Below are 27611 nucleotides of genomic sequence, written 5' to 3' on the forward strand. Positions count from 1 at the left end.
CTGTAATGTAGGGTCTCTTGGAGGTCTCAATTTTTTATTATTTATTTATTTATTTTGAGAAGGAGTCTCGCTCTGTCACCCAGTCTGGAATGCAGTGGTGTGATCTTGGCTCACTGCAACCTCCGCCTCCCAGTTCAAGCGATTCTCCCACCTCAGCCTCCCGAGTAGCTGGGATTACAGGTGCCCACCACCATGCCCAGCTAATTTTTGTATTTTTAATAGAGATGGGGTTTCTCCATGGCCTCCCAAAGTGCTGGGATTACAGGTGTGAGACACTGCACCCTGCTTCCATTTTTAATTTTTAATTTTTATTTTAGAGAAAGAGTCTTGTTCTATCACCCAGGCTGGGGCAGAAGTAGTGCGATCATAGCTCACTGCAGTCTTGAACTCCTAGGCTCAAGCAATCCTCCCTTCTTAGCCTCCCAAATAGCTAGGACTACAGGCACATGCCACCATGCCCAGTTAGTCTTTTTATTTTTTGTTGAGACGGGGGTCTCGCTTTTGCCCAGGCTGGTCTCAAACTCTGGCCTCAAATGACTCTCCCGCCTCTGCCTCCATCTCCTGAAGTGCTGGGATTATAGAGGTCTCCATTTTACAGATGAGAAAGCTGAGGCTCAGAGCTGTAAAGTCAAATGTCCAATGTACAGAGGCCAGGAGGGAACTTCAGGTCAGCCAGACTCTAATATCTGAACACCAAGCTATGTCCTGGGCTCCTTCCATGAAAACAGAAAAATCAAACTATCTGGTGCCTGGGGCAGAGGAATTGGGAGAGGGAGAAGGGGCCCAGCCACAGTGCCATAAGTGCCATAAGCTTACGGCTGCGGCCCTGGATTTGTGCTTAGCTCTGGCCAAGCTGTTAATCCCTATGACCTTGGGCAGATGTCTTCACGTCTCTGAGTCTCAAAGTCCTCATCTGTACAATGGAATAGAGTCTGGCATGGCCCGACTGATGCAAGGGTTTGATGTGTCAAGTCCGAGGACTGCCCCTCCCCAACTGGAGCAGCTGTGGCAACAGGTGGCCCCGAACCTGGGGCACGGCCCCAGGAGCTGGGGAGCCAAGGCCAGTAGACCACACTTGAGTGGGGTTGGGGCCTCACCTGGAGGGGGGGCGGGGACCGGGGTTTACCTGGGGGGCGGAGATCGGGCCTCCCTGGGGGGTGGGGCCCTTCCCTGAGTGTGTGACCGGGGTGGGGAGGGATCCCCAGGTCGCGCCATGGGGCGCAGACTCACCTGGCGGGCGGCCGCGGCGCCTCTGCCCGGGGGTCCCGGGGGTCCTTTCCTCTTGTGCATCTTCCAGGCCGGATGCCCGAACCACCTGCCCCCAAGCCCGGCCTTGCCCTGCCTCCTTCCCCGGGCCCTGTCGCCGCGCACGCGCCCTTCCTGAGTCCTGCAACCCTCGTCGGCGCTCCGCGGCCGTCGATCCCGAGCCCTCGCCTCCCTGCTTGGCCGCCCCACTTCCGCCTCGGGCCTCGGGCGCCGCTGCACCGGAGCGCGGCCACTGGACTCGCCGGGTCCGCCGAGCCGAAACTACAACTCCCGGCAGGCAGTGCGCGGGCGCGCATGCGCTTCGCAGGGCGGTGCTCACTGTCGCGGGCTGCGTGGGCGGTGCTTGCGTCGCGCATGCGCGGGGCGGGGCCTCGCGAGGCGCGGGAAAGAGGCAGAGCGAGCGCAGGTGGGAGGGGCGGCGACCTGTGTGAGGTTCACAGCGTCCCTCAGTCACCGATAGGCTCCGGCTTCACGTGGGCGGAAGGACTCACTGTGAGGACTCACTGTGGAGTTCTCACTTTTCGGTGGTCGACGTAGTGTTAGTGTGGGGCTTGTCACCGGGAGCGGGGTCCACAGCGCCCACCCTCAGGCCTTTCCATCCTTCAGCTCCCTCCTCGAGGCCTCCAGGCTTCTGTGAGGGCCAATTTGGCCATTCATTTTTTCCAAAAAGAGTAAACGCTGATAATTCAACCGACTTATTCCCAACGGATCCAGGCAGAGTTCGTTTCTGATAAGGACAGAGGGTCCTCAGCGACTTCTGCGGCCCAGGTCCGTTTTGGCTTGCCTGGCCCCCAAGGCTGGGAGAAACCGGCCTGTGACAGCTCTTGCCCCTCCAAGGACGCAGCTGTCCCCTTTAAAATGGCACGATCTTGGCTCACTGCAACCTCTGCCTCCTGGGTTCAAGCGATCCTCGTGCCACAACCTCCTGAGTAGCTGGGATTACGGGTGTGTGCCACCATGCCTGGCTAATTTTTTTTTTTTTTTTTTTTTTGAGACGGAGTCTTGCTCTGTCGCCCAGGCTGGAGTGTAGTGGAGTGATCTCGGCTCACTGCAAGCTCTGCCTCCTGGGTTCAAGGAATTCTACTGTCTCAGCCATCCTAGTAGCTGGGATTACAGGTGTGTGCCACCACGCCCAGCTATTTTTTGTACTTTTAGTAGAGACGGACGGGGTTTCACCGTATTGGTCAGGAACTCCTGACCTCAAGTGATCCGCCCACCTCAGCCTCCTAAAGTGCTGAGATTACAGGCGCGAGCCACCGCGCCCAGCCTAATTTTTGTATTTTTAGTAGAGAGGGGGTTTCACCATGTTGGCCGGGCTGGTCTCCAAAGGCCCCAGAGGCCCCTGGAGAGTCCTCAAGTGTCCTTGGAAGGGCCCCCAGATACCCTAGTCGGGAGGGAGGGTTCACACAGGCTGTTTCATCCCAGGGACCAGAGTGTAGGTCCCCGGGGCTTCCCATAAGGACCCCCGAGGTCCCATTTGTCTTTCAGGTCCTGGGCATAAGATCTTTAGTTTGGAGGAGGTTTAAATTCCTACCTGGCCATGGTCCAAAGTAGCTGTGACTCTGTGTCCCACGCTGTGTCCCGATGGGAGCCATCTGACCCCTGGGGCAGCCACATGGGCCGAGGTGGAGGCGGGGGTAACCTCTGCTCTCAGCCAAAGCCACTGGATATAAACAGAGACAGGGACTGCTTATAATGATGAGAGATTTTGCTTGTTTTCAGATTTCTCAAGGGGAAGATAAAATGACAAAGAGGAAGAAGCTGCGGACCTCAGGTATGTTCATTCAAATGAACACTTCTTGATTTCTACTTCTGCTCGTGGGAAGAATGTGGGCTTGTTTATTGCAGATTTGGCTAACACGACTGCCCCAACCTCCTTAAAAGAAAATAAGGATTGGCCAGGTGCAGTGCTCGTGCCTGTAATCCCAGCACTTTGGGAGGCCAAGCGGGCAGATCACAAGGTCAGGAGTTGGAGACCAGCCTGACCAACATGGTGAAACCCCATCTCTACTGATAATACAAAAATTAGCCAGGTGTTGTGGCACGTGCCTGTAGTCCCACCTACTCGGGAGGCTAAGGCAGGAGAATCACTTGAACCTGGGAGTCCGATGTTGCAGTGAGCTGAGATGGTGCCAGTGCACTCCAGCCTGGGCAACAGAGCAAGACTCTGTCTCAAAAAAAAAAAAAAGAAGAAAAGAAGAAAAGGATTTAATTCAAATAGAAGGCCGGGTGTGGTGGCTCACACCTGTAATTCCAGCACTTTGGGAGGCCGAGGTGGGCAGATCGCTTGAGTCCAGGAGTTCGAGACCAGCCTGGGCAACATAGCGAGATCCTGTCTCTACAATGTAAAGTAAGGAAATTAGCTGGTTGTGGTGGTGGCAGGCATCTGTAGTCCCAGCTACTCAGGAGGCTGAGGCAGGAAGATTGCTCGAACTGGGAGGTGGAGGTTGCAGAGAGTCAAGATCGCACCACTGCACTCCAGCCTGACTGGTAAGAGTGAGGCCCTGTCTCAAAAAAGAAGGAAAGAAAGAAAAATAGAAATAATGGAGAGGGCATACAGGAAAAGTAAAAGTGAAAGTTTTCTAGAGCTTCTGCAAGCCTCTGGTGGGGTCCCACAGCTTAGAGAAGGCCTCCCCAGGCTTCAGGGCAGCAGGACAGCCTCCCTGTGGAACCAGTCCTAGAGATGACCCCTGGAATAACGCTTGATGTACTACAAGGCTACTTGGTATGTGGCTGAGTGTTTTACTCTGGGGCCCAAAACCTGGGTTCATCCCAGTTCTGCTCACTGTGTGGTGGTGGATGATTTCCTCTGTGCCTCAGTTTCCCCTTTTGTAAATTGGGGATAATAAAAGCCACCACCCTTTCCTTTAGAGCAGTGTTTATCAACTAGGTGACAGGAAGGGATTTTGACCCCCAGGGGATAGTTGGCAATGTTTGGAGACCAAGTCTGACTCTTGTCCAGGCTGGAGTGCAGTGGCGAGATCTTGGCTCACTGCAGCCTCCACCTCCCGGGTTCAAGTGATTCTGCAGCCTCAGCCTCCTGAGTAGCTGGGACTACAGATGTACACCACCACACCTGCCTAATTTTTGTATTTTTAGTAGAGATAGGGTTTCACAATGTTGGCCAGGCTGGTCTCAAACTCCTGACCTCGGGCGATCCGCCTGCCTCAGCCTTCTAAAGTGCTGGGATTGCAGGTGTGAGCCACTGTGCCTGTCCTAGAGCCTTCTTTTGGTTTTCATAACTGGGGAAATGATACTGACATCTAGTGGGTGGAGGCCAGGGATGCTGCTCAAATATCCTACCATGCATAGGATGCCCCCCAACCACAGAGAATGATCCAATCCCAAATGTCCTCCAAGGTGGAGAATCCTGCCCTTAGAGCTCACATGTGGGTTAGTATCTGTAAAGCACCCAGAACTGACCTAAGGCAGTACACAAATGTAGACTGCTATTAACAATTCTTCTTCCAGACTTTCGTTTTTTTCATTTTTATTTTATTTATTTATTTATTTATTTATTTATTTTTGATACGGAGTCTTGCTCTCACCCAGGCTGGAGTACAGTGGTGCGATCTTGGCTCATGGCAAGCTCCTCCTCCCGGGTTCACGCCATTCTCCTGCCTCAGTCTCCCGAGTAGCTGGGACTACAGGTGCCCACCACCACGCCAGGGTAACTTTTTTGTAATTTTAGTAGAGACAGGGTTTCACCGTGTTAGCCAGGATAGTCTCGATCTCCTGACCTCATGATCCGCCCGCCTTGGCCTCCCAAAGTGCTGGGGTTGCAGGCATGAGCCACCACGCCCGGTTCTTCCAGACTTTTTAAAAAAACTTTTATTTTGAAGTAATCTGGGACTTACAGAAAAGTTGCAAAAATAATTCAGAGAGTTCTGGCTACCCTTCCCCAAGCTTTCCCTAATGTTGACATCTAGCTCAGCCATAGGACAATGATCAACTATAGAACAGCATGAAAAACAGGGCAGGACTCAGTACACTACTTCTAGACTTTTTTTTTTCCTTTGAAACGGAGTTTCGCTCTTGTTGCCCAGACTGGAGTGCAGTGGCGCAATCTCGGCTCACTGCAACCTCCACCTCCCAAGTTCAGGTGATTCTCCTGCCTCAGCCTCCCGAGTAGCTGGGATTACAGGTGTCTGCCAGCACGCCCGGATAATTTTTGTATTTGTAGTAGAGATGGGGTTTCGCCACGTTGCCCAGGCTGGTCTCAAACTCCTGGCCTCACATGATCTGCCCGCCTCAGCCAAAGTGCTGGGCTTACTGGGGTAAGCCACCATACCCAGCTGTTTTTTTTTTCCCTTTTTTTCGAGACAGAGTCTTGCTCTGTCGCCCAGGCTGGAGAGCAGTGGCACAATCAGAGCTCGCTGCAGCCTCGACCTCCCTAGGCTCAGCTGATCCTCCCACCTCAGCCTCCCAAATAGCTGGGACTACAGGTGTGTGCCACCATGCCTGGCTAATTTTTGTATTTTTTGGAAGAGATGAGGCCTCACTATGTTGCGCAGGCTGGTCTTGAACTTCTGGGCTCCAGCAGTCCACCTGCCTTGGCCTCCCAAAGTGCTCAGAATTACAGGTGTGAGCCACCATGCCTGGTCAGACATTTTCTGTATATATACAGATACAGTGTTGAGTTTTGTTTTTTTTTGTTTTTTGTTTTTTTTTTTTTTTGGAGACAGAGTCTCATTCTGTCACCCAGGCTGGAGTGCAGCAGCATGATTTTGGTTCACTGCAACCTCTGCCTCCTGGGTTCAAGTGATCCTCATGCCTCAGCCTCCTGAGTATCTGGGATTACAGGCACCCGCCACCATGTCTGGCTAATTTTTGTGTTTTTAGTAGAGATGGGGTTTCACCATGTTGGCTAGGCTGCACTTGATCTCCTAACTTCATGTCATCCGCCTGCCTTGGCCTCCCAAAGATTACAGGCATGAGCCAGCATGCCTGGCCCAAATAAAGTGCTTTTATTGGAAAATAGATCATCACACTTACTGATCTGCAACCTCCATTTTTCACTTTGCAGTAGATCATGACCATGTTTACTTGTCAGTATACCTATACAATTTCATCATTTGAAAAGAAAAACACCCCAAAATAGCCAGGCATGGTGGCGTGCACCTGTACTCCAGGCTACTTGGGAGGCCGAGGTGAAAGGATTGCCTGAGACCAGGAGTTAATGACCAGCCTGAGCAACATAATGTTATCCAGTCTCAATAAATATATATTTTTAATTAACAAGGTGTGGTGGCACACACCTGTAGTCCTGGCTATTTAGGAGATTGAGGCAGGAGGATGGCTTGAGCTGAGGAGTTCCAGGCTGCAGTGAGCTGCGACTGCGCCTGCACTCTAGCCTGGGACACAGAACAAAACCCTGTCTCTTAAAAAAAAATAGAAAGAAAGATTGTTGGGCACGATGGCTCCTGCCTGTAATCTGAGCACTTTGCGAGGCCAAGGCAGGTGGATCATTTGAGGTTAGGGTTCAAGATCAACCTGGTCAACATAGTGAAACCCCATCTGTACTAAAAATACAAAAATTAGCCGGGCATGGTGGCATGTATCTGTAATCCCAGCTACTTGGGAGGCTGAGGCACGAGACTTGCTTGAGCCTGGGAGAGCTGAGATTGTGCCACTGCACTCCAGCCTGGGCGACAGAGTGAGACTCTTGTTTAAAAAAAAAAAAAAAAAAAAAGGAACAAACCAAGTCAGAAAGACAAACTCCAAATATGATGTAGTAGAGTTCCATTTGCCTATCATTTTCTAATGTAAGTTAAATTTCTTCAAAATTTTGAAATGACTTTCTAATTTAGTGGCTGATGAATTTAGGGAATGGTGTTCATGTTTTTCCCCCAAGATATGGGACAGAAGAGGAAATGATCAGCAGATTGAACATGTTTTGTGCAGAGATGAGCAACAGGCTGCTTGGAGGCATCAGAATTTCTCTGACCTTGGAGGGGGAAGCTGGGGACCGCCAGGCCCACCCACAGCAGGTCACTTGGGGCCTCTGTTGGCGGTAGACTCCCCAGCTCAGTGGACCTCAGGGCTGGCCCTGGACAGCCCTTTCTCTGTATACTGGAAGGGTGGAGAGAGGAAGAAGATTCTGGCAGGTGGTGAAAGAGGCCTTTTCCCTCCCAATGTCTTCAGTCTTTGGTGTTGAACACAAGGTTCTGCCTTATTTTTTCTTAAATTAGTCCCATGTGGACAGATCGCCGGAAGGAAAGAGAAGACTCTTCAATGCCATTGATATTTTTTTGCTTTTTATTCAGTACAAATGGCCATTCGATCAGCCAAGTGAACAAGTGTTTGAGAATCTCAAGAAACCAAATAAACAAAGCAGCTATATTTTGTCTTTTCTGGCAGACCACAAGTTCGTGTTTCTTTTGAGACAGAGCCTTGCTCTGTCACCCAGGCTGGAGTGCAGTTATACAGTCTTGGCTCACTGCATCCTCTGCCTCCCGAGTTCAAGTGATTCTCCTGCCTCAGCCTCCTGATTATCTGGGACTACAGGTGCCCACCACCACGCCTGGCTAATTTTTTGTATTTGTAGTAGAGACAGGATTTCGCCGTGTTGGCCAGGCTGGTCTCGAACTCCTGACCTCAAGCAATCCGTCCACCTCACTCTCTCAAAGTGGTGAGATCACAGGCGTGAGCCACCGTGCCTGGATGGTTAGGAATGTGTTTCTATAAGCAATGTCCATCGGAGCCTTACTTGTGGTGCTGCATCCTTTGAGGTGGGCACCAGAGGGGGCGGGGGAGGGCGAGGAGGAGATCAAAGGGTGCAGCGCACTCAGTTCCTGCCCTGGAGATCCTCCAGCTCTAGTCAGGGGATAAAGGAAAATGCTTCTCCCAGGGAGCGCTAAGCAAATACACAGCAGTGGGATAAAGTTCTAAATGGGCACTCCCAAACCGTAACTGACAGAATTACAAGCAATTGGCTGTGCGCCATGGCTTACACCTGCAATCCTAGCACTTTGGGAGGCCAAGGCAGGCAGATCAGTTGAGATCAGGAGTTCGAAACCAACGTGGCCAACATGGTGAAAACCTGTTTCTACTGAAAATACAAAAAAATTAACCAGGCATGGTGGCTTGTGCCTGTAATCCCAGCCAATCAGGAGGGTGAGGCAGAAGAATTGCTTGAACCCAGGAGATGGAAGTTGCAGTGAGCTGAGATTGTGCCACTGCACTCCAGCCTGGTCAACAGAGCGAGAGTCCATCTCAAAAAATAAAAAATAGAAGAAGAAGAATTAGAAGCAATTACAGGAAGATCACTGTGTTTTAGTGGAGGGCAAACAGCTGAGTGAGGACTGAGGCAGACCCTAGCAACTGGCGTCGAGGAAAGAGAGACTCATTCAGTAGGTTTACTTCAGGGTGTGTGAGTGTGTAGTGCAGAGCTGAGGCTGGAAAGAGTCCACCTGGGGTTTGGATAGTGTTTTTTTTTTTTTGAGGCGGAGTTTTACTCTTGTTGCCCAGGCTAGAGTGCAGTGACGTGATACCGGCTCACCACAACCTCCGCCTTGCGGGTTCAAGTGATTCTCCTGCCTCAGCCTCCCAAGTAGCTGAGATTACAGGCATGAGCCACCATGCCTGGCTTATTTTGTATTTTTAGTAGAGATGGGGTTTCTCCATGTTGGTCAATCTGGTCTTGAACTCCCGACCTCAGATGATCCACCCACCTCAGCCTCCCAAAGTGCTGGGATTACAGGTGTGAGCCCCCGCGCCCAGCCCTGGATAGTGTTATTCTTCAGTTTTTTTTTTAGAGACAGGATCTAGCTCTGTTGCTGAGGCCAGAATCCAGTGGCACAATCACGGCTCGCTGCAGCCTCAACCTCCAGGGCTCAAGCAATCCTCCTGCCTGCCTCAGCCTCCCGAGTAGCTGAGACTACAGGTGCATGCCACCACCCTCAGCTAATTTTTAAATGTTTTTAGAGGTGGGATCTCACTGTGTTACCCAAGTGAGATCCTGGACTCAAGCAATCCTACCCCCTCAGCCTCCTGAGTAGCTGGGACTGCAGGCATGCACCACCACACCTGGCTGTTGGTTTGTCTTTTTGTTGTCTGTGCCTTGGTAGAAATCTACTACATAGTAGGCATTCAGTAAATGTTCAAGTATTCTTAAGTGTGCTGGTTCTGGAATTGGATGGGGTGCCAGCCTTGGTTCCTTGGCCTCCGTGTGCCTCAATGTTTACACCTCTCTGGGAACTTGGGGCCCTTGGGTGTCAATTCTTACATCTTTCCTTTTAATTTAATTTAATTATTAATTTATTTTTTTGAGATGGAGTCTCACTCCCTTTCCCAGGCTGGAGTGCAGTGGCGCCATCTTGGCTCATTGCAACCGCAGCCCCCTAGCTACAAGCGATTCTCCTGCCTCAGCCTCCCAAGTAGGTGGGATTACAGGTGCCCACCACCATGCCCAGATAACTTTTATATTTTTAGTAGAGATAGGGTTTTGCCATATTGCCCTTTTTATTTATTTTAATTTAATTGTCTTTTTTTTTTTTTTTTTTTGAGACGGAGTCTCGCTCTGTCGCCCAGGCTGGAGTGCAGTGGCCGGATCTCAGCTCACTGCAAGCTCCGCCTCCCGGGTTTACGCCATTCTCCTGCCTCAGCCTCCGGAGTAGCTGGGACTACAGGCGCCCGCAACCTCGCCTGGCTAGTTTTTTGTATTTTTTAGTAGACGGGGTTTCACCGTGTTAGCCAAGATGGTCTTGATCTCCTGACCTCGTGATCCGCCCGTCTTGGCCTCCCAAAGTGCTGGGATTACAGGCTTGAGCCACCGCGCCTGGCCCCTAATTGTCTTTTTGAGACAGGCTCTAGTTCTGTTGCCCAGGCTGGAGTGCAGTGGCGCAGTCTAGACTCACTGCAATCTCTTCCTCCGGGCTCAAGTCATCCTCCCGCTTCAGCCTCTCAAGTACGTGGGACTACAGGTGTGCGCCACCATGTCTGGCTAGTTTTCATATTTTAGACAGTGTTTCGCCATGTTGCCCAGGCTGGTCTTGAACTGCTGAGCTCAAGCAATCCACCTGCCTCGGCTTCCCAAAGTCCTGGGATTACAGGCTGTGAGAAAGGCTGATATTTTAATCATGGACAAAGATAATATTGAATTGCTCAATGTTACTTCTGTAAGGCAGGCATAACAGCAGCACCCTGCCTTGAGCTTTTATCTTAACACACACAAGTTCTTAGGACGGCATCTGGTGTGGAACTCACTAGAGTCAACCCTTATCATTTGTGCACTGAATACATGATTAGGTGGGGCCAGGTTTGGGGAAGTCTTACAAGCCAGCCACTATTGAAAGCTTCGATGTAAGTGAGTTTTCTTAATTCAAAAAATAGATGCTGGCCAGGCAAAGTCGTTCATGGCTGTAATTCCAGCACTTTGGGAGGCCGAGACAGAGGTCGCGAACTCTGAGTGCCAGAGTTCGCGACCAGCCTGGGCAACATAGTGAGACCCTGTGTCTATAAAACAAAAACAAAAAAAGACTTAGCCAGGCATGGTGGCACACACCTGTTTTCCCAGCTACTCAAGGGGCCTGAGGCGGGAGGATGGCTTGAGCCCAGGAGGTCAAGACTGCAGTGATCCACAGTTGTACCACTTCACTCCAGCCTGGGAGACAAAGCCAGACCCTGTCTCAAAAAAAGAAAATATATATATATATGTAGCATATATAATACATAAATACATATATAAATATATATGTATAAATATATATATTTACATATTTGGCTGAGGCTGAATCCTGAGGTGGCATGGCTTGGCTTTAGATCACATGGAACAACCTGGCAATATAGTGGGATATATAATACATACTGTATGTATTTAATAAATATATAATATACATCATATGTAAATATGTAAGTACATAACTTTATAATATATTGATATAGTAGAAATATATAATTTAATATATATTTATAATTATAAATATGTAATATGTAAACATAATATATTTTATATGTATGTATATGTTAAATTTGAATCCATATGTATTCTTATATATAATATATAATACATACTAATTTTTTTTTGAGACAGTCTCACTCTGTCACCCAGGCTGGAGTGCAGTAGTGCAATCTCAGCTCACTGCAACTTCTGCCTCCCGGGTTCAAGTGATTCTCCTGCCTCAGCCTCCCAAGTAGCTGGGACTATAGGTGGGTGCCACCATGCCTGGCTAATTTTTGTATTTTCAGTAGAGATGGGGTTTTGCCTTGTTGGCCAGGCTGGTCTTGAACTCCTGACCTTAGGTGATCCACTCGCCTCAGCCTCCCAAAGTGCTGGGATTATAGGCATGAGCCACCGTGCTATGTATACAAAGATGTCAGTAAGCATCTTTAGCCTCTTAAATGCCGGAAGAAGACACATCGCAATTGCTTTCAGTGATGGGGAAGTTAGTGCAGAAATGCAAGGGCCCAGGACGTGGCCAAAGCATCACCTCTTCAGCACCCGCTGACTGTGAGTCCCAGTTTTCCCAGGATGGCTATTTCACAGATGTCTCAGCACACTAGAGTAGTACATAATTTAGTCTTGTCTGCACTTGGTGGTGTGCATTTATCCAATCATGTCCTAAGTATTTATTGAGCACCAACAGTGTACAGGATGCTCTTACAGGCACTTGGGACCCCGCAGAAAGTGAGATGGATTCGGCCCCTTCTCGCGTGCAGCCTAGTTGTAGTGGGGGAGACGGGAGATGACCCAGGACATTGATACTTGCAGAAAAGCTGAGAAGGGAAGAAGTCAGGCTCATGAAAGGGGATGTTTGGTAGAGAAGACAGGAATGACCCCTCTGCAGAGTTGCTTGAGCTGGGACCCACTACACACCCCTTACCACTTCCCCAGAAAGAGAGTCGGCCAGGCCAGGTTCTTCTGTGTGATCTGGAGCCAGGCCAGGCCACCTCCTGATTCAGCCTCAGCTCCAGCCAGTCCATAGGTAAAAAGCCTTTGAATCTCATGGCCACATAAGCTCATAAGTCCCACCTTTGATAGGGGTTCCAGTCCATCTCTCGCTCACCAGGTGAGCATCAGAGCGGGGGTTTCATGCCCTTGGAACGAGCCTGCTTTCTTTCAAGACAGCAGTGGCCTTGCTGTGTTCAGTTGTCAGCCATGGCAGTGGCTGTATCCCCCACCCCTTCATCTTCCTCTATCTCTAAAACAGGAGACGGACTCTGTCCTCCAAAACCCCTAAAGACCCCAAGGCTAGGAGACTCTGATGGGGACCCCCAGAGTTCCATGTTGGGCTGTTTACATCACCCTGAGGAGCCAGAGAGTAAACTGGGACCTGTTCCCTCTACACAGCAGCACGGGGAGGAACCAGGAAAGGCGGTCTGCAGGTAGGTGGCTGTGAGCATTCCAGCAGGTCTCCCCACTGACAGTCCACATAGCACAGCAGCTCAGCAGACAGCAATGCTTTGGGAAGTAGACCCACAACCTATCCAGTGCTGTGACACACTCCTTCCCAGAGCTCAGGGCCATCGGATCTTACTTCTCCTAGCATTCCTCACTGGTAAGAAGGGTTGATGTTTTGGCTAGGCATGGTGGCTAATGCCTGTAATCCCAGCACTTTGGGAGGCCTAGCAGGGAGGATCACTTGAGGTCATGAGTTTGAGACCAGCCTGGCCAACATTGCAAAACCCTGTCTCTACTAAAAATACAAAAATTAGCCAGGTGTGGTGACACACCTGTAATCCCAGATACTCGGGAGGCTGAGGCAAGAGAATCGACTGAACCCAGGAGGCAGAGGTTGCAGTGAGCAGAGATCATGCCACTACACTCTAGTCTGGGCAACAGAGCGAGACTCCATCTAAAAAATAAAAGAAAAAAAGAAATTTTAACTGTGGACGAAGATAACGCTGAATTTTTCAAGGTTACAGAACTTATATTCTATAACTCATATTCTGTCTGCTGGTCAAACCCATCCGTCTTCCACATTCCTCCTCCTTAATCAAGAAGGGAACAAAGGAATTGTTGTTTTGTGAGCTAATGACCAATAAAAAAGAAAAGCAATCAGGGCTGGGCGCAGTGGCTCATGCCTGTAATCCCAGCACTTTGGGAGGCCAAGGCAAGAGGATTGCTTGAACCCAGGAGTTTGAGAGGAGTCTGTGTAACATAATGAGGATGACTCCATATCTACAAGAAATAAAATAATTAGCCAAAACAAAATGATATATATATCCTTATGGATGTGTGTATGTATTTGAGACAGGGTCTTGCTCTGTCACCTAGGCTGGAGTGCAGTGGTACAATCTTGGCTCACTGCAACCTCCACCTCCTGGGTTCAAGCGATTCTCCTGCCTCAGCCTCCCAAGTAGCTGGGATAAAAGGCGCCCGCCACCACACTCAGCTAATTTTTGTATTTTTACTAGAGATGGGGTTTCACCATGTTGGCCAGGCTGGTCTTGAGCCCCTGACTTAAGGTGATCTGCCTGCCTCAGCCTCCCAAAGTGCTGGGATTACAGGTATGAACCACTGCGCCTGGCCCTTATTTATGTAAGTATAACCCTAAGTTTCACTAGTTTTTAAAGACACTATGTTTCTTTTTTTTTTTTTTTTTTTTTTTTTTTGAGACGGAGTCTCGCTCTGTCGCGCAGGCTGGAGTGCAGTGGCCGGATCTCAGCTCACTGCAAGCTCCGCCTCCCGGGTTCCCGCCATTCTCCTGCCTCAGCCTCCCGAGTAGCTGGGACTACAGGCGCCCACAACCGCGCCCGGCTAATTTTTTGTGTTTTTAGTAGAGACGAGGTTTCACCGTGGTCTCGATCTCCTGACCTTGTGATCCGCCCGCCTCGGCCTCCCAAAGTGCTGGGATTACAGGCGTGAGCCACCGCGCCCGGCCGACACTATGTTTCTTGCATCTACAATTTCCTATTCCCTAGAATGTGTCTTGTGAGAGCTGGAGTGTCCGTCCAAATGAGAATATCCCTATTCCCAGTTCAGAAGGCAGTTCCTGGCATTATAAGTGTGACAAAGTCACCTGTTGAGGCAGTGTATTCTCCAAGTGGGACTCTGCACCCTCCTTGCCCGTTAAATGTTCTCAGGTCACTGCTTCTCCATCCCCATCCCACTCTTTTAAAGCAGGTTTTCCAGGGCCTTCCATCTAGCAGCCTTTTTTTTTTTTTTTTTTTGAGACAGGGTCCTGCTCTGTCACCCAGGCTGGAGTACGGTGATGTGATCATAGCTCATTGCAGCCTGAACTCCCCTGGCTTAGATGATCCTCCCATCTCAGCCTCCCAAGTAGCTGGGACCACAGGCACACATCACCTTGTCCAGCTAATTTTTAAACTTTTTGTAGAAACAGGGTCTCACTATGTTGCTCAGGCTGGTCTCAAACTCCTGGGCATTCACCCACCTCAGCCTCCCACAGTGCTGGGATTAAAGGCATGAGCCACCGTGCCCAGCCTAGGAGACTCTTAGCACTGGTTTCCTCTTAGATTTTGTTTTGCATTTGTCTTAATATGTGAGTGACAACCTAGGAGGATTTCAGATCCCCCTCAGTTTGTTTGTTTGTTTGTTTTGACACAGAGCCTTGTTTTGTCGCCTAGGCTGGGGTGCAGTAGCACGATCTTGGCTCACTGCAACCACCACCTCCCAAATTCAAGCCATTCTGCCTCAGCCTCCCGAGTAGCTGGGATTACAGGCATGTGCCACCACATCCGGCTAATTTTTGTATTTTTAGTAGAGATAGGGTTTCACCATGTTCCCCAGGTTGGTCTCGAACTCCTGGCCTCAGTGATCTGCCCACCTCAGTCGCCCAAAGTGCTGGGATTACAGGCGTGAGCCACAGTACCCGGGCAGATCTTCCTCAGTTTTATCTTTTCCTACACAGCTCCCCAGATGAGGAAACAGGAGCTCCCTGCTGGCTCCTCCGTCAAGCAGAGAAGGAGCCAGCTCCCCTTCCTCCTTCCCAGGTGAGCCTGTCCTGTGGCCTCGTGGATGTAGAAGCACCGCTGCCTCCCTTAAAGTTCCGGCTCTGTGTCTCCCTTCATTGTCCCCAGTTGCTCACTCATGGTCTACAGGGGCTGGAGGGAAGATACCCAAAGGGCAAGGGTGGAGTTCTCTCAAGGCTACAAGAAAGGAGCAGGTTTGGGTTTGCTTTTTTCCTGAGACCTCATTCCTCCCTTATCTTTATTGCTGCTTTGTTCTTGTATCCGGTTTACAGAACTCAGTTGGGAGGTTTGTTCCCCAGTTTGCAAAATCCAGGAAGACAGTGGCAAGAAAAGGAGAGACAAAGGATGAGGACCTCAGGAGTGGGGCCTTTAGCCTGGTAAGGCTCTAAAATCAGCCAGGCTGAGCCCAGCGCACGTGCGGCCTCCTGGCCCAGCCTCGGCAGCCCCATTTCACCCTGGAGTTCTTTGGCAATGGTGAGGCCTGCACCTCTCTTCCACCCGCCGTTTTCAGTACATTGTGCTATGGATATATGTTGAGTATGCAACAATTTTTTTTTTTTTTTTCCTTTTTTTTCTTGAGACAGAGTTTTACTCTTGTCACCCAGGCTAGAGTGCAATGGCACCATCTTGGCTCACTGCAACCTTCGCCCCACCAGGTTCAAGCAGTTCTCCCGCCTCAGCCTCCTGAGTAGCTGGGATAACAGGCGCCTGCCACCACGCCCAGTTAATTTTTGTATTTTTAGTAGAGACGGGGTTTCACCATGTTGGCCAGCCTGGTCTTGAACTCCTCACCTCAGGTGATCTGCCCGCCTCAGCCGCCCAAAGTGCTGGGATTACAGGTGTGAGCCACCACGCCTGTCCTTACCACAATTTTTTAAAAAACAAAAAACAGTACAGAGTGAAGTTCTGGTGTTCTCTGTTCTAGCTTCCCCGAGTGGTAACACCGTGCATAACTGTAGTCCATCATCAAAACTAGGCAATTGGCCAGGTGCAGTGGCTCGTGCCTGTGATCCCAACACTTTGGGAGACTTCCCTTGACCAGCCTGAGCAACATAGGAAGACTCTATCTCTACAATAATTTTTTTTTTCTTTTCTTTTTGAGATGGAGTCTTGCTTATCACCCAGGCTGGAGTGCAGTGGTGCGATCTTGGCTCACTGCAGCCTCCACCTCCTGGATTCAAGCGATTCTCCTGCCTCACCCTCCCCAGTAGCTGGGACTACAGGTGCACACCACCACACCTGGCTTATTTTATTTTATTTTTTTTTGAGACAGAGTCTCGCTCAGTCACCCAGGCTGGTGTGCAGTGGCCAGATCTCCGCTCACTGCAAGCTCCGCCTCCCTGGTTCACGCCATTCTCCTGCCTCAGCCTCCCGAGTAGCTGGGACTACAGGCGCCCGCCACCTCGCCCGGCTAGTTTTTTGTATTTTTTAGTAGAGACGGGGTTTCACCGGGTTAGCCAGGATGGTCTCGATCTCCTGACCTTGTGATCCGCCCGTCTCGGCCTCCCAAAGTGCTGGGATTACAGGCTTGAGCCACCGCGCCCGGCCAATTTTTGTAGTTTTATTAGACATGGGGTTTCACCCTGTTGGCCAGGCTGGTCTCGAACTCCTGACTTCAAACAATCCGCCTGCCTCGGCCTCTCAAAGTGCTGGGATTACAGGCATGAGCCACTGCATCCAGCCTACAATAGTTGTTTTAAAACTTGGCCAGGTGCAGTGGCTCCCACCTGTAATCCCAGCACTTTGGGAGGCCGAGGCAGGAGGATCACTTGAACCCAGGCATTCCAGACCAGCCTGGGCAACATGGCACAACCCCATCTGTATAAAAAAACACAAAATTTATCCAGGTGTGGTGTGTACCTATAGTCCCAGCTACTTGGGAGGCTGAGGTGGGGGGCTCACCCTAACCTAGGAAGGTCAAAGCTACAGTGAGCCGTGATCACACCACTGCACTCCAGCCTGGATGAAAGAGTGAGACCCTGTCTCAAAATTATGAAAAATAAATAATAAAAATAATAATAGCGGCTGGGCAGGGTGGCTCACGCCTGTAATCCCAGCACTTTGGGAGGCTGAGGCAGGCAGATCACCTGAGGTCAGTAGTTCGAGACCAGCCTGACCAACAGGGAGAAACTCTGTCTCTACTAAGTATACAAAATTAGCCGGGCATGGTGGCGCATGCCTGTAATCCCAGCTACTCAAGAGGCTGAGGCAGGAGAATCGCTTGAACCCAGGAGGTGGAGGTTGCGGTGAACCGAGATTGTGCCATTGCACTCCAGTCTGGGCAACAAGAGTGAAACTCTGTCTAAAAATAATAATAAACAGGAAATTAACATTGGTGTGGTCTGAATGCCACCTTGATTTTCATATCCCTGATCTTGTTGAGTGTCTGGTGCTGGCAGAGAGAAGAGCTTGATGGAAGGAGAGGTTTCTGTGCTTCCAGATCCCCCTCCAGTCGCTGGCCCTGGTACTGATGCCTATTTCCATGCATGATGGCCAGTGCCAACATCTGAGTCTTTGAACAGGGCAGTCACAACTATTAGATTGGTGCAAAAGTAAGTGCGGTTTTTGCCATTAATTTTTTTGTGTATGTGAGACAGAGTCTCACTCTGTCACCCAGGCTGGAGTGCAGCCCTATCTCGGCTCATTGCAACCTCTGCCTCCCGGGTTCAAATGATTCTCCTGCCTCAGCCTCCTGAGTAGCTGGGACTACAGTCACTTGCCACCATGCCTGGCTAATTTTTGTATTTGTTTAGTAGAGATGGGGTTTCACCATTTTGGCCAGGCTGATCTTGAACTCCTGACCTCAAGTGATCCGCCCACCTCGGCCTCCCGAAGTGTTGGGATTACAGGCGTGAGCCACTGCGCCTGGCCAGTGTTTGCCATTAAAAGTAATGACAAAACCCGCAATTACTTTTACACCAAACTAATAGAAAACTCTTTGGAGAACTTGGTTATCAAAGGCCCCGGGGCTGAGTCTTTTTCTGTCCACAGGAAACCCTCGCAGAGTCCAGCGCCCAGAGTCCAGGATGCCAGCCGCTAGTGGAGACCCTGGGGCTCCCCTTCCAGGAGGCCACGGAGCCGGGGGACCCAACGCAGGCAGACAGTGCCCACCCTGAGCAGAGCAGCCAGAGCCCTGTGCAGGCTGTGCCCAGCAGTGGAGATTCTCAGTCTGATGACCCTCCAGCCAGGGGGACAGGGTTGTCCTCCTCACAGAGGGCCAGCCAAGACCACCTGTCAGAACAAGGGGCTGAAGACAGCAGGCCTGAGACAGATGGGGTTCCAGGTGATCGTGGCCAAAAGGAACACCTACCAAGCAGTGATTCTGAAGGGGAGAAGCCAGACAGAGGAGCCCCCAAGGAGGGAGGGGCCCAAAGGACAGCAGGGGCTGGCCTGCCTGGAGGGCCCCAGGAGGAGGGAGACAGTATCCCCTGTACCCCAGCATCAGCTCCTACCTTGGGCCCTGCTCTGGGACTGGGCCCTGCCTCTTGGTGCCTGGAACCCGGGTCTGTGGCCCAGGGCTCTCCTGACCCCCAGCAGACCCCCAGCAGGATGGGCAGGGAAGGGGAAGGGACTCATAGCAGCCTGGGATGCTCCTCCCTCGGGATGATTGTCATTGCAGACCTGAGCACAGACCCTGCTGAGCTGGAAGAGAGGGCTCTGGAGGTGGCTGGGCCCGATGGGCAGGCCAGCGCCATGTCACCTGCCTCTCCCAAGAGGAAGGCCGCTGATGGAGGCTACAGGAGGGCCCTGCCAGGCTGCACCCCACTCACTGGGGAAACCGCAGGAGAAACGGGGGAGGCAGGGCAGGATGACCAGCCCCCTGGCGATGTCCCAGTGGGCCCGACAGCCTCCCTGGCTCTGGCACCCGGGAGTGGAGAGTCCATGATGGGCGCTGGAGATTCCAACCATGCAGCCATGGACACAGGTCCATGTGTCGATCAAAAGCAGGAGCCAGGCCCTACTCCAGAGGCAGCCGAGTCAGGTGGCCAGGACCTCGAACAAGACCTTGAGGGGCTCCGTGTGTCCCCGCAAGCTTCTGTTCTGCCAGAACATAGAGAAGCAGCAGACAGCCCTCTCCAGGAGCCTGGGTCCCAGCAGGGCATAGACACCACCTCAGACCTGGCAGGGCAGCAAGACCACCTGCCTCATTCTGCGGACCAGGCCGCCTGGGCAGACTCTTCAGCTGTGGAACTCGACTTCCTGCTGGACAGCCAGATACAGGATGCCCTGGACGCTTCTGACTTCGAAGCCCCGCCTGAGCAGGTAAGAGCTGCCCCGAGTGACAGACATACCTGCCCAGGGCAGGCACCTAACCTCCACAAGCCCTCTCCTCATGTGGCACAGCGGTGGAGGGGGAGCTGGGGCTCAGGGCGTAACATTTACACAGCCAACGACTCTAGGAGTCCGAGTTGCAGCTCTATTGGATGTGGAGTCGGTGGTTTTCCAGAAAGTATAGACCTGCCTTTCGGTGGTTGTCTACATATCCAGGGATGGTGACACACAGCTGCTTTCTCAGCCAGGCCTCCCACATTGAACTGGAGTCCCCAGGAGTGACAGCCCCTGTCAGCTTCTGCTTCGGTGCCTGACCCTGGCTGTGGGGTCCCGGGGCATGTATTTAGGGCGGTGGACACAGTGGGGTGATGGAGAGAAGCTGGGCCTGGGGAGGGGGCTTCACTCCCAAGCTGCAAAAGAGCCCTTGCCCATCTCCTTAGGGTCCTCTGGGGGTCCTGATATGATTCTTTCCCAAACATACATAAGTCATTTTGTTTTTCTGCCGGAACTTGTAAGGGCTTTGCCTCCTTCAGGGATCTGCCTGCCCCACCAGCTGCCCAGATGTGGCCTCCTCTGGCTCCAGAGCTGGTGCCAGCTGTTGGCATTCGTTCTCCTGTCTGGGCAGGTGGCAGCCTTGCTTCAGCCCTGCCCCCCAGGGGAAGAGTGACCTCCCCAGCTGTTGGCACACCTGAGCCTGGGCTGAGGGTGTCACAGTCACACCCTGGGAGGCAGGCGGTTCTCTGTCCACACACTGGGTGTAGCAGCGAAGACTCTGGAAGAGTTCATGCACCTGTTGGAGGTGAGGCAGGCAGGAGGGGAGGAGGCCAGGCTGGCACCCAGGTCATGCCCCAGCTGCCGCATCCTGGAACACAGAGCCAAATTTGCCTTTCAAATGTCAGCCTCTGTTTCTTTGCTGTCCCTGTGTTGAGATGTAAAAAAAAAAAAAAAAAAAAAATTCATGGCCAGGCACAGTGGCTCCCACCTGTAATCCCAGCACTGGGAGACCGAGGCAGGAGGATCACGCGATGTCAGGAGTTCAGGACCAGCGTGGCCAACGTGGTGAAGCCCCATCTCTACCAAAGTACAAAAATTAGCTGGGCGTTGTGGCATGTGCCTCTAATCCCAGCTACTCTGGAGGAAAGAAAAAATTGGCCGGGCGCGGTGGCTCAAGCCTGTAATCCCAGCACTTTGGGAGGCCGAGACGGGCAGATCACAAGGTCAGGAGATCAAGACCATCCTGGCTAACACGGTGAAACCCCGTCTCTACTAAAAAATACAAAAAAACTAGCCGGGCAAGGTGGCGGGCTAAAATAAAATACAAAAAAAACTGTAGTCCCAGCTACTCGGGAGGCTGAGGCAGGAGAATGGCGTAAACCCGGGAGGCGGAGCTTGCAGTGAGCTGAGATCTGGCCACCGCACTCCAGCCTGGGCGACAGAGAGAGACTCCGTCTCAAAAAAAAAAAAAAAAAAAAAGAAAAGAAAATTAGCCAGGCAGGGGGATGCATGGCTGCAATCACCAGCTACTTGGGAGGCTGAGGCAGGAGAATCATTTGAGCCCGGGAGGTTGAGGTTGCAGTGAGCCGAGATTACGCTACTGCACTTCAGTGTGGGTGCTGGAGACCCTGTCTCAAAAAAAAAAAAAAAATTGGTGAGTCACAGTGCAGTTCAGTGGTAGAGGCTGAACACGAGCGTGTGGGAAAGGCAGGAGTTCTGTTGCTGGGCGCAGCTGAAATTTTATGAGAGCCTCATGCCTTGCAAAATGCAAATCCCTCACTTAAGAGCCGCCTCCATTGCCTCCAGTCTGTGTTCTCGTGGGTGGTGGCTTGGAGAGAAGGCTGGGAAATGGTTAAGGTGTTTGGGGTCAGGTGCACCTAAGTGGCATCCAGCAGGTGAAGCCCCTAACCCTCCTAAATGGGCTGCCAAACTGCGAGCTTGGAAAAAGACCCTGAAATCCAGACTCGGGGGGACCCAGACGGACAGCTGGCTGGTCAGACCTGACCAGCACCGGCAGCCTTTCCCCCGCCAGGGGAGGAGGCACCGCCCTGACAGCACTGCCAAGGCCTGGGCGTGTTTGGTTTTGACACGAGGCGTTCCCTAGCAAGTCAAGGCGACCCAGGCAAGGAACACATTCCCGTGGGAAGGTTCCGGGTGGCTCCTGGCAGGAAGGCCAAGGCCCATGTCTCCCGGCATGGGCAGGGGCACGGGAAATAGCAAAGATGGATCGAGAGGGCCGTCTCAGCACCTCGTCCTGACCTCACCATGGTCACGCACTGTGCTAGAGGAGGAGACTCAGAGGTGACACAGCAGAGACAGAGCTTTCAAACCTCAAACCAAGGTCTCGTCATGGGAGGGTTTGGTGTTACTTTCTCATAGCTCCTCTGTGCTCACTCTTGGACCGATAGAGCTTCTGCAATCCACATATGGAGTCGTTTAATTTAAATTTTAGAGACAGGGCCTTGCTCTGTTGCCCAGACTGGAGTGCAGTGGCACAATCACAGCTCACTGCAGCCTCAACCTCCCAGGCTCAAGCAGTTGATCCTCCTGCCTCATCCTCCCGAGTAGCTGAACCACAGGTGTGTGCCACCATGCCTGGCTAATTTTGGGGTTTTTTTTGTTTGTTTGTTTGTTTGTTTGTAGAGACAGGGTCTTGCCGTGTTGCCCAGGCTGGTCTGGAACACTTGGCCTCAAACGATCCTCCCACCTCATCTTCCCAAAGTGCTGGGATTACAGGCGTGCCCAGCCTGGCTCATTGCCTCTTTTCTGAGGGACATTGTAAGTCACCACTTTATAATGGAGCTTGACATTTTCCATGGAAATTAAACCACCATTGATGCTTAGAAGCTTAAGCGCCTTGGAGTTACCAGGCTTTCCCCTATATTCACTGGGAGTTTTCCCCTCGTGTTAAATTTGCAAACTCCTTTCCTAACAGGATGTGTGTGGCTCATTCAGCCAAGGTAGATGACTCCACTTCACTGCAGTTGCTACCCCTTGGTGTTTTCTCTGTACCCGTAAAGATAGTGAGGGGCATGCAGGAGACTGCAGCGGTGTCAGGGCCAAAGATCATGGCACAGGGGCACCCCCACTGCCCAGATCAGCCTGTGGGAGGCCCAGGCCTAGGAGCGGACACCAGGGTTGGCTGTGGCCTTTCTCTTTCCAAGGGGAAAGGATGGGTGCAGCCCAGGCTGGTAACCCTGGGTCTACCCATCGTGGAGTTCCTCACCGTTACTGCTCTGCCTCTGCAGGAGTCCTAGCCAGCCCCAGTGTGACCTACTGTGGCCACAGTAAAGCCAAAGGCATCAGCGTGACTTCTGGGTCCCCTGTGCAGAGCTTGCTCGACTTGGGCCCCGGGCACTCACACCTTGTGTTCTCTTTCCAGTTCTTTCCTTCCGGGAACAAGCCGGGCCCTTGCTGGCCGGGCCCCAGCCCACGTGCCAATGGAGACCCTGTTGCAGTGGCCAAGGCCCAGCCGAGGTAGGTGTGGGGTGGGTGAGAAGTGGCTCCAGGACCCTCACCAATTTTACCAAGGAGGGTGACAGACGGAGGGGACCCCAGTTCTCCCTCCCTGGGCCTCGACTTCCGCAGTCCACCAGGGGAGCTGAGCCCTGTCTTTCAAACTGTACACATTCCCTTGCTCCCCGAAAGCAGAGAGTGGGCGACAGTGACCAGTGATCGGCACCCAACCCAGTGTCTCCCTAGGAGCCCTGAGACAGTGCCCCCGGCTCTGTGGGCTGTTTCTCTCTGGGAAGAGGGGCCAAAGCTTCCTCCTGAGTCCCTGGGAAGGGGAAGGGACCCAGACAGGGCTCAGAACTGTTGGCTGAGACCATCTTGGAGCCGTTCCTAGCTCTGGCACCAGGCGGGCACTCAAGTGAGTCTAACCTGCCCTCACCCTCTCCCCTCCCTACTTGGCTCTTGCCCTAGGCGAACCACCTCCTCCCTCACGCAGGCCACCAGTTAGCCGTCCTCCAGGCTGCTGTGTGTAGGGAGGGCACCCTCTCCCCCGCACCATGCCCGTGGTCCCCGTAGTCTGTCCCCTCCTCCTGTGCCCTCCCGCAGCCCTCCTCGAAGCCAGGGCTGGGCGGCTGCCCTCTCTGTTACCTGGCACTTGAACCTGCCTCTCTGCAGAGGCGACAGCTTATCAATTATTTATGGCCAAGTTTCTGTTTCTGTCTGGTGGGGGTGGAGGAGGGTTTGGGACTTAGCTCCTGGCTGTGTATGGCCCCCACACCCTCCTCCTCCTTCTCCTCCCCTAGCAGAGGGCAGCTCTGTCCCCGCCTCCTGCCCTCACTCCCTGTGACTTGTACCTGCCGTGCCACTGGCCACCTCCCCTATCCACACACACAACCTGCACGCGGAGCAGAGGTAGTTCATCAGAGTGGCCTGCTGTGGTTTGAGTGAAGAGCCAGGAGGGTTCACATCTGAATCTCTGACGTCCCAGGGCCAATGCAGCTCCCCTCCCCGCTGCCTTGGATGTCTAGAAGCTCCCAGAGGGCCTGGGGTCTGGCTTGAGGCTAAATGACACACACAAGAAGCTAAGGCCCAGGGGCTGCCAGTCACCTCAGGGTGACCAAGGCAGGAGCAGCAGGACAGCAGTTTCCATAGTGACAGCCCTGGAGGTGCTGCCAAGCCTGGGGCATGGACGGGTTTAGGGCAAGTGGCCCCCACTTACCTGCCTGGCCCCCTGTACTGCCCATGTCCAAGAGTGGCACCTGTTCTGTGGCGGGGGGGGGTTCTGTGGCTCCTTGGATCTTCCGTGATTTTTTTTTTTTTTTTTTTTTTGAGACATGGTCTCACTCCCATCACCCAGGCTGGAGTGCAGTGGTGCAACCGCAGCTCACTGCAGCCTCGATCTCCTGGGCTTACGTGATTCTCCCACTTCAGCCCCCTAAGTAGCTGGGACTATGGTTACCCACCACCACACCCAGCTAATTTTGTATATTTTTTTTAGAGACGGGATTTTGCCATGTTGCCCAGACTGGTCTCGAACTCCTGGACTCAAGTGATCCACCTGCCTCAGCCTCGCAAAGTGGTGGGATTACAGGCATGAGCCACCGTGCCTGGCAGGATATTTTTTAGATAAGAGTCTTGCTCTGTTGCCTAGGCTGGTGTCCAGGATCATAGCTTACTGTAGCCTCCATCTCCCGGGCTCAAGTGATCCTCCCACTTCATCCTCCTGAGTAGCTGGGACTACAGGCATGCATCACCATGCCTGGCTAATTTTGTATTATTTGTAGAGACGGGGACTCACTACGTTGCCAAGGCTGGTCTTGAACTCCTGGGTTCAAGCCATCCTCCCGCCTTGACCTCCCAAATCTTACATAGATATGAATGCCATCTGGGCCGGCTTTTCTTCTTTTTTTTTTTTTTTTCTTTTTTTTGAGACAGAGTCTCACTCTGTCACCCAGGCTGGAGTGCAGTGGCCGGATCTCGGCTCTCGGCTCACTGCAAGTTCCGCCTCCTGGGTTCACACCATTCTCCTGCCTCAGCCTCCCGAGTAGCTGGGACTACAGGCACCCGCCACCACGCTCAGCTAATTTTTTGTATTTTTAGTACAGACAGGGTTTCACCGTGTTAGCCAGGATGGTCTCCATCTCCTGACCTTGTGATCCGCCCACCTCGGCCTCCCAAAGTGCTGGGATTACAGGCGTGAGTCACCGTGCCCGGCAGGGCTGGCTTTTCTAGCACTGCCCTGGGTGCTGGGGAGACAGTGTGGGACAAAACACAGAGTTGACTGCTAGTGGGGGATTCGCGGTGTGGGGACACGAGAGACAGCAGATTAGATCATCAGATGGCAGAGTGTTGGGGAAAAAAAGGCAGCGGAGAAGGAGTTAAAATGTAAGGGGTGATCAGGGAAGCCACCACCCATCATCAGGAGGAGACATTTGGGAAAGAATGTTCCAGAATCCTGAGAGGTGCTCCAGGAATGGCCAGGAGTCTAGTGTGGCTAGAGCAAGCGGGAGGGGAGAAGTGGGAGATGAGGGGAAGGCACAGGGAAAGCAGGTGGTGCACAGCTGCAGGAGGAGAGGGCTTGCCTCTGAGCCAGGTTTCCAAGTTCACAGCCCCCGGTACCTGTGGGGGGCAAACCGCAGGGGCAGGAGCTGGGAAGGCGGTGGCAGCAGCGTCCTGAGAGGGCAGGGGGAGGGTAGGGGAGAAGTGGTTGGGTTCTGGGCCTGCTGGGCAGTGGAGCCAGCTGGGTTGGCCATCAGGGTTCTGTCGTGAACAGAGGAGGACAGGCTGGACACCCGGAAAAGATGGCGCGAAGCCCGGCGGAAGCCCCTCCCACTGGAGAGCTTCTGGTAGTCCGGTGAGGTCGGGCCACTCTCAATTTCCTTCCCTGCCGGCCAGGACCTTCGTGGGGATCCAGGCCTCTGAGGCCTCCAGGATGGAGGACGCCACCAACATCGTGCGTGGCCTCATCGTTGAGCTCTCTAACCTGAAGTACGGGCTGGGCTCGGACTCACAAGGCATGGGGCCTGCGGGAGGCCGGTGGGGACTCAGAGGAGCAGGGAGGGACTGAAGTGTGAAGCCCCTGGGTGGACAGCGAGGGTCAGGCACCCCACTGCTGCTGGGCCCTCACCGTGCCCCCCTCCCTAGTCCTTTGCAGAACACAGGCTCTGAAGAAAGGCTGGAACAGGCCCAGCCTGTGCTGCAACAGGCCCTTTCTGGTTATGTGCACATGTGTGTGAGCCGTGTGTGTGCATCTGAGTCATTGGTGACCGTGTGGCTGTGAGGCGCAGCCCCCTCTGTCACCTGGTGACCACTGAGCCCCACACGCGTGCCTGTGTTTCCCCTGCAGCCGGCTGATCATGGGCACTCACCGGGACCTGGAAGCCTTCAAGCGCCTCAACTACCGGAAGACAAAGCCAGGAGGCAAAGCCCCCCTGCCTTACCCTTCCAAGGGGCCTGGGAATGTCCCTCGAGGGGACCCACCCTGGAGGGAACTGTAGGCCACTTTGAGGTCTGTGTTTCCTTTGCCACCCAGCCCCCATGCCTGCGGACCTCCTCCAAGATGCTCCAGGGGGTCCTAGTGGACCCTACAAACCTCCCTTCAGTTGCCCGGAAGTTGGTCTTCCATGGACAACACAAAGGAGGCCCCGAGGTCCTGGCCTCACCTGGCCAGGATCAAGGTCAGTAGCCTCCCTTGGCTTCAGAGAGGGAAACTGTGTCTCCTGCAGTCCCAGTGGCTTCAGGCGGGCCTGGGCTCCAGGAAGCCGGCCACCTCCAAGCAGGGCCCATCCTGTCCGGATTTGCAAATTTTAGGCTCCTGAGCCAAGTATGGAAGGTTCAGAATTTGTTTCTTTCCTGGAGGAGAAGAGAGCTCCCTTTGTTTTCTTTCTCCCTATTTCCATTTTATTTATTCTGGGAAGACCCGTAATAAATGATTCTGTAGAGGCCCCGTGACCTGCTGTTTGGGGCTGAGGCTTCAGTTCCTTCACCTTCCGCCCACAAACCTCTCTACCCACTTCCTCCTCCTCACCCTCTACGAGTTTACACCTCAGCTTCCCTGGGAAAGCAAGAGGGGTGCAAATCTCCAGGGGTGGGTGACTGTGTGCCTGCTTGTGTGTGCAGGCTCTTGAGCACACACACGGTTCGTAGAAGCCTAAGAGACGCCCTGGGAGATCACCCAGCTGCAGGGTGAGTCCAGTGCTCAGGTGGCCTGGCCCATCCTCCAGGAAAGCTGCCTGCGGGCCCCAGCCAGGAAGGAGGCTATCCCAGGAGGTTGTTATGGATGCAAACATGGCTGAAGTCGTGGCACTTCTCATCCCACGCAAGCCTCTCAACAGCCAGATGACAGTCCTGTTAGCAGCCACAGGGGATGCTGTCATCCCATTTACAGAAAACAATGCCTCTATGAAATCTGTCACTGAAAGGCTGACTGGACCTTCGATGTCATGAAGCACTCTTGACTCCTGCACCCCAGCTCCCACGGCTCAGGCGGGGTCCTCCTCCCACCCTGCAATCTTATACCCCGGAGACCTGATGCAGGAGGGCAGGAAAGAGCAGGGCAGGTTCACACCCAGGTGAGCCCCCTGTCCACCAGGACGTGCCCTGGTGTGAGCCCAGTTCCCCGGGTCTCCAGCCCCAGCGGCTCTGCCCTAGGAAACCCTAACTCCATTCCCAGACCCTGGGAGCTGCTAGTATCCTTGTTTTCTTTCTCCTCCTCCCCACTTCCCCCTTCACGACCCAGCTGTCTGCAAGGA

The 27611-nt window shown here is 52.8% G+C and overlaps 2 protein-coding genes across 7 annotated transcripts in view; one reads left to right on the forward strand and one right to left on the reverse strand.

Moving 5' to 3' along the window:
• CC2D1A (coiled-coil and C2 domain containing 1A) overlaps positions 1-1525 on the reverse strand; it is a 24164-nt gene extending 22639 nt beyond the window's left edge. For 4 of the 5 annotated variants that reach the window (XM_009193681.3, XM_009193680.3, XM_009193678.3 and 1 more), the window contains exon 1: positions 1231-1486. In XM_009193681.3, the coding sequence (XP_009191945.2) occupies positions 1231-1290 (60 nt within the window). In that variant the 5' untranslated portion in view covers positions 1291-1486. Of the gene's footprint in view, positions 1-1230 lie in introns of all 5 variants that reach the window. The other variant, XM_003915024.4, reaches the window with a different exon arrangement.
• On the forward strand, positions 1253-26811 carry C20H19orf57 (chromosome 20 C19orf57 homolog). 2 transcript variants are annotated; one of them, XM_031659819.1, is made up of 9 exons: positions 1253-1758; positions 2989-3040; positions 12417-12591; positions 15081-15162; positions 15414-15518; positions 18133-19404; positions 22790-22884; positions 25756-25848; positions 26207-26811. In XM_031659819.1, exons 1-9 carry the CDS (start codon positions 1303-1305, stop codon positions 26355-26357), a joined length of 2481 nt encoding a protein of 826 aa, XP_031515679.1. In that variant the 5' UTR covers positions 1253-1302; the 3' UTR covers positions 26358-26811. The 2 variants fall into 2 exon arrangements, with proteins under 2 accessions (XP_031515679.1, XP_031515680.1); XM_031659820.1 differs by having other exon boundaries at positions 1719-1804.
• Positions 26812-27611: the final 800 nt, after the last annotated feature.

This window comes from Papio anubis, chromosome 20 (assembly GCF_008728515.1).
Source record: "Papio anubis isolate 15944 chromosome 20, Panubis1.0, whole genome shotgun sequence".
Lineage (NCBI taxonomy): Eukaryota > Metazoa > Chordata > Mammalia > Primates > Cercopithecidae > Papio > Papio anubis.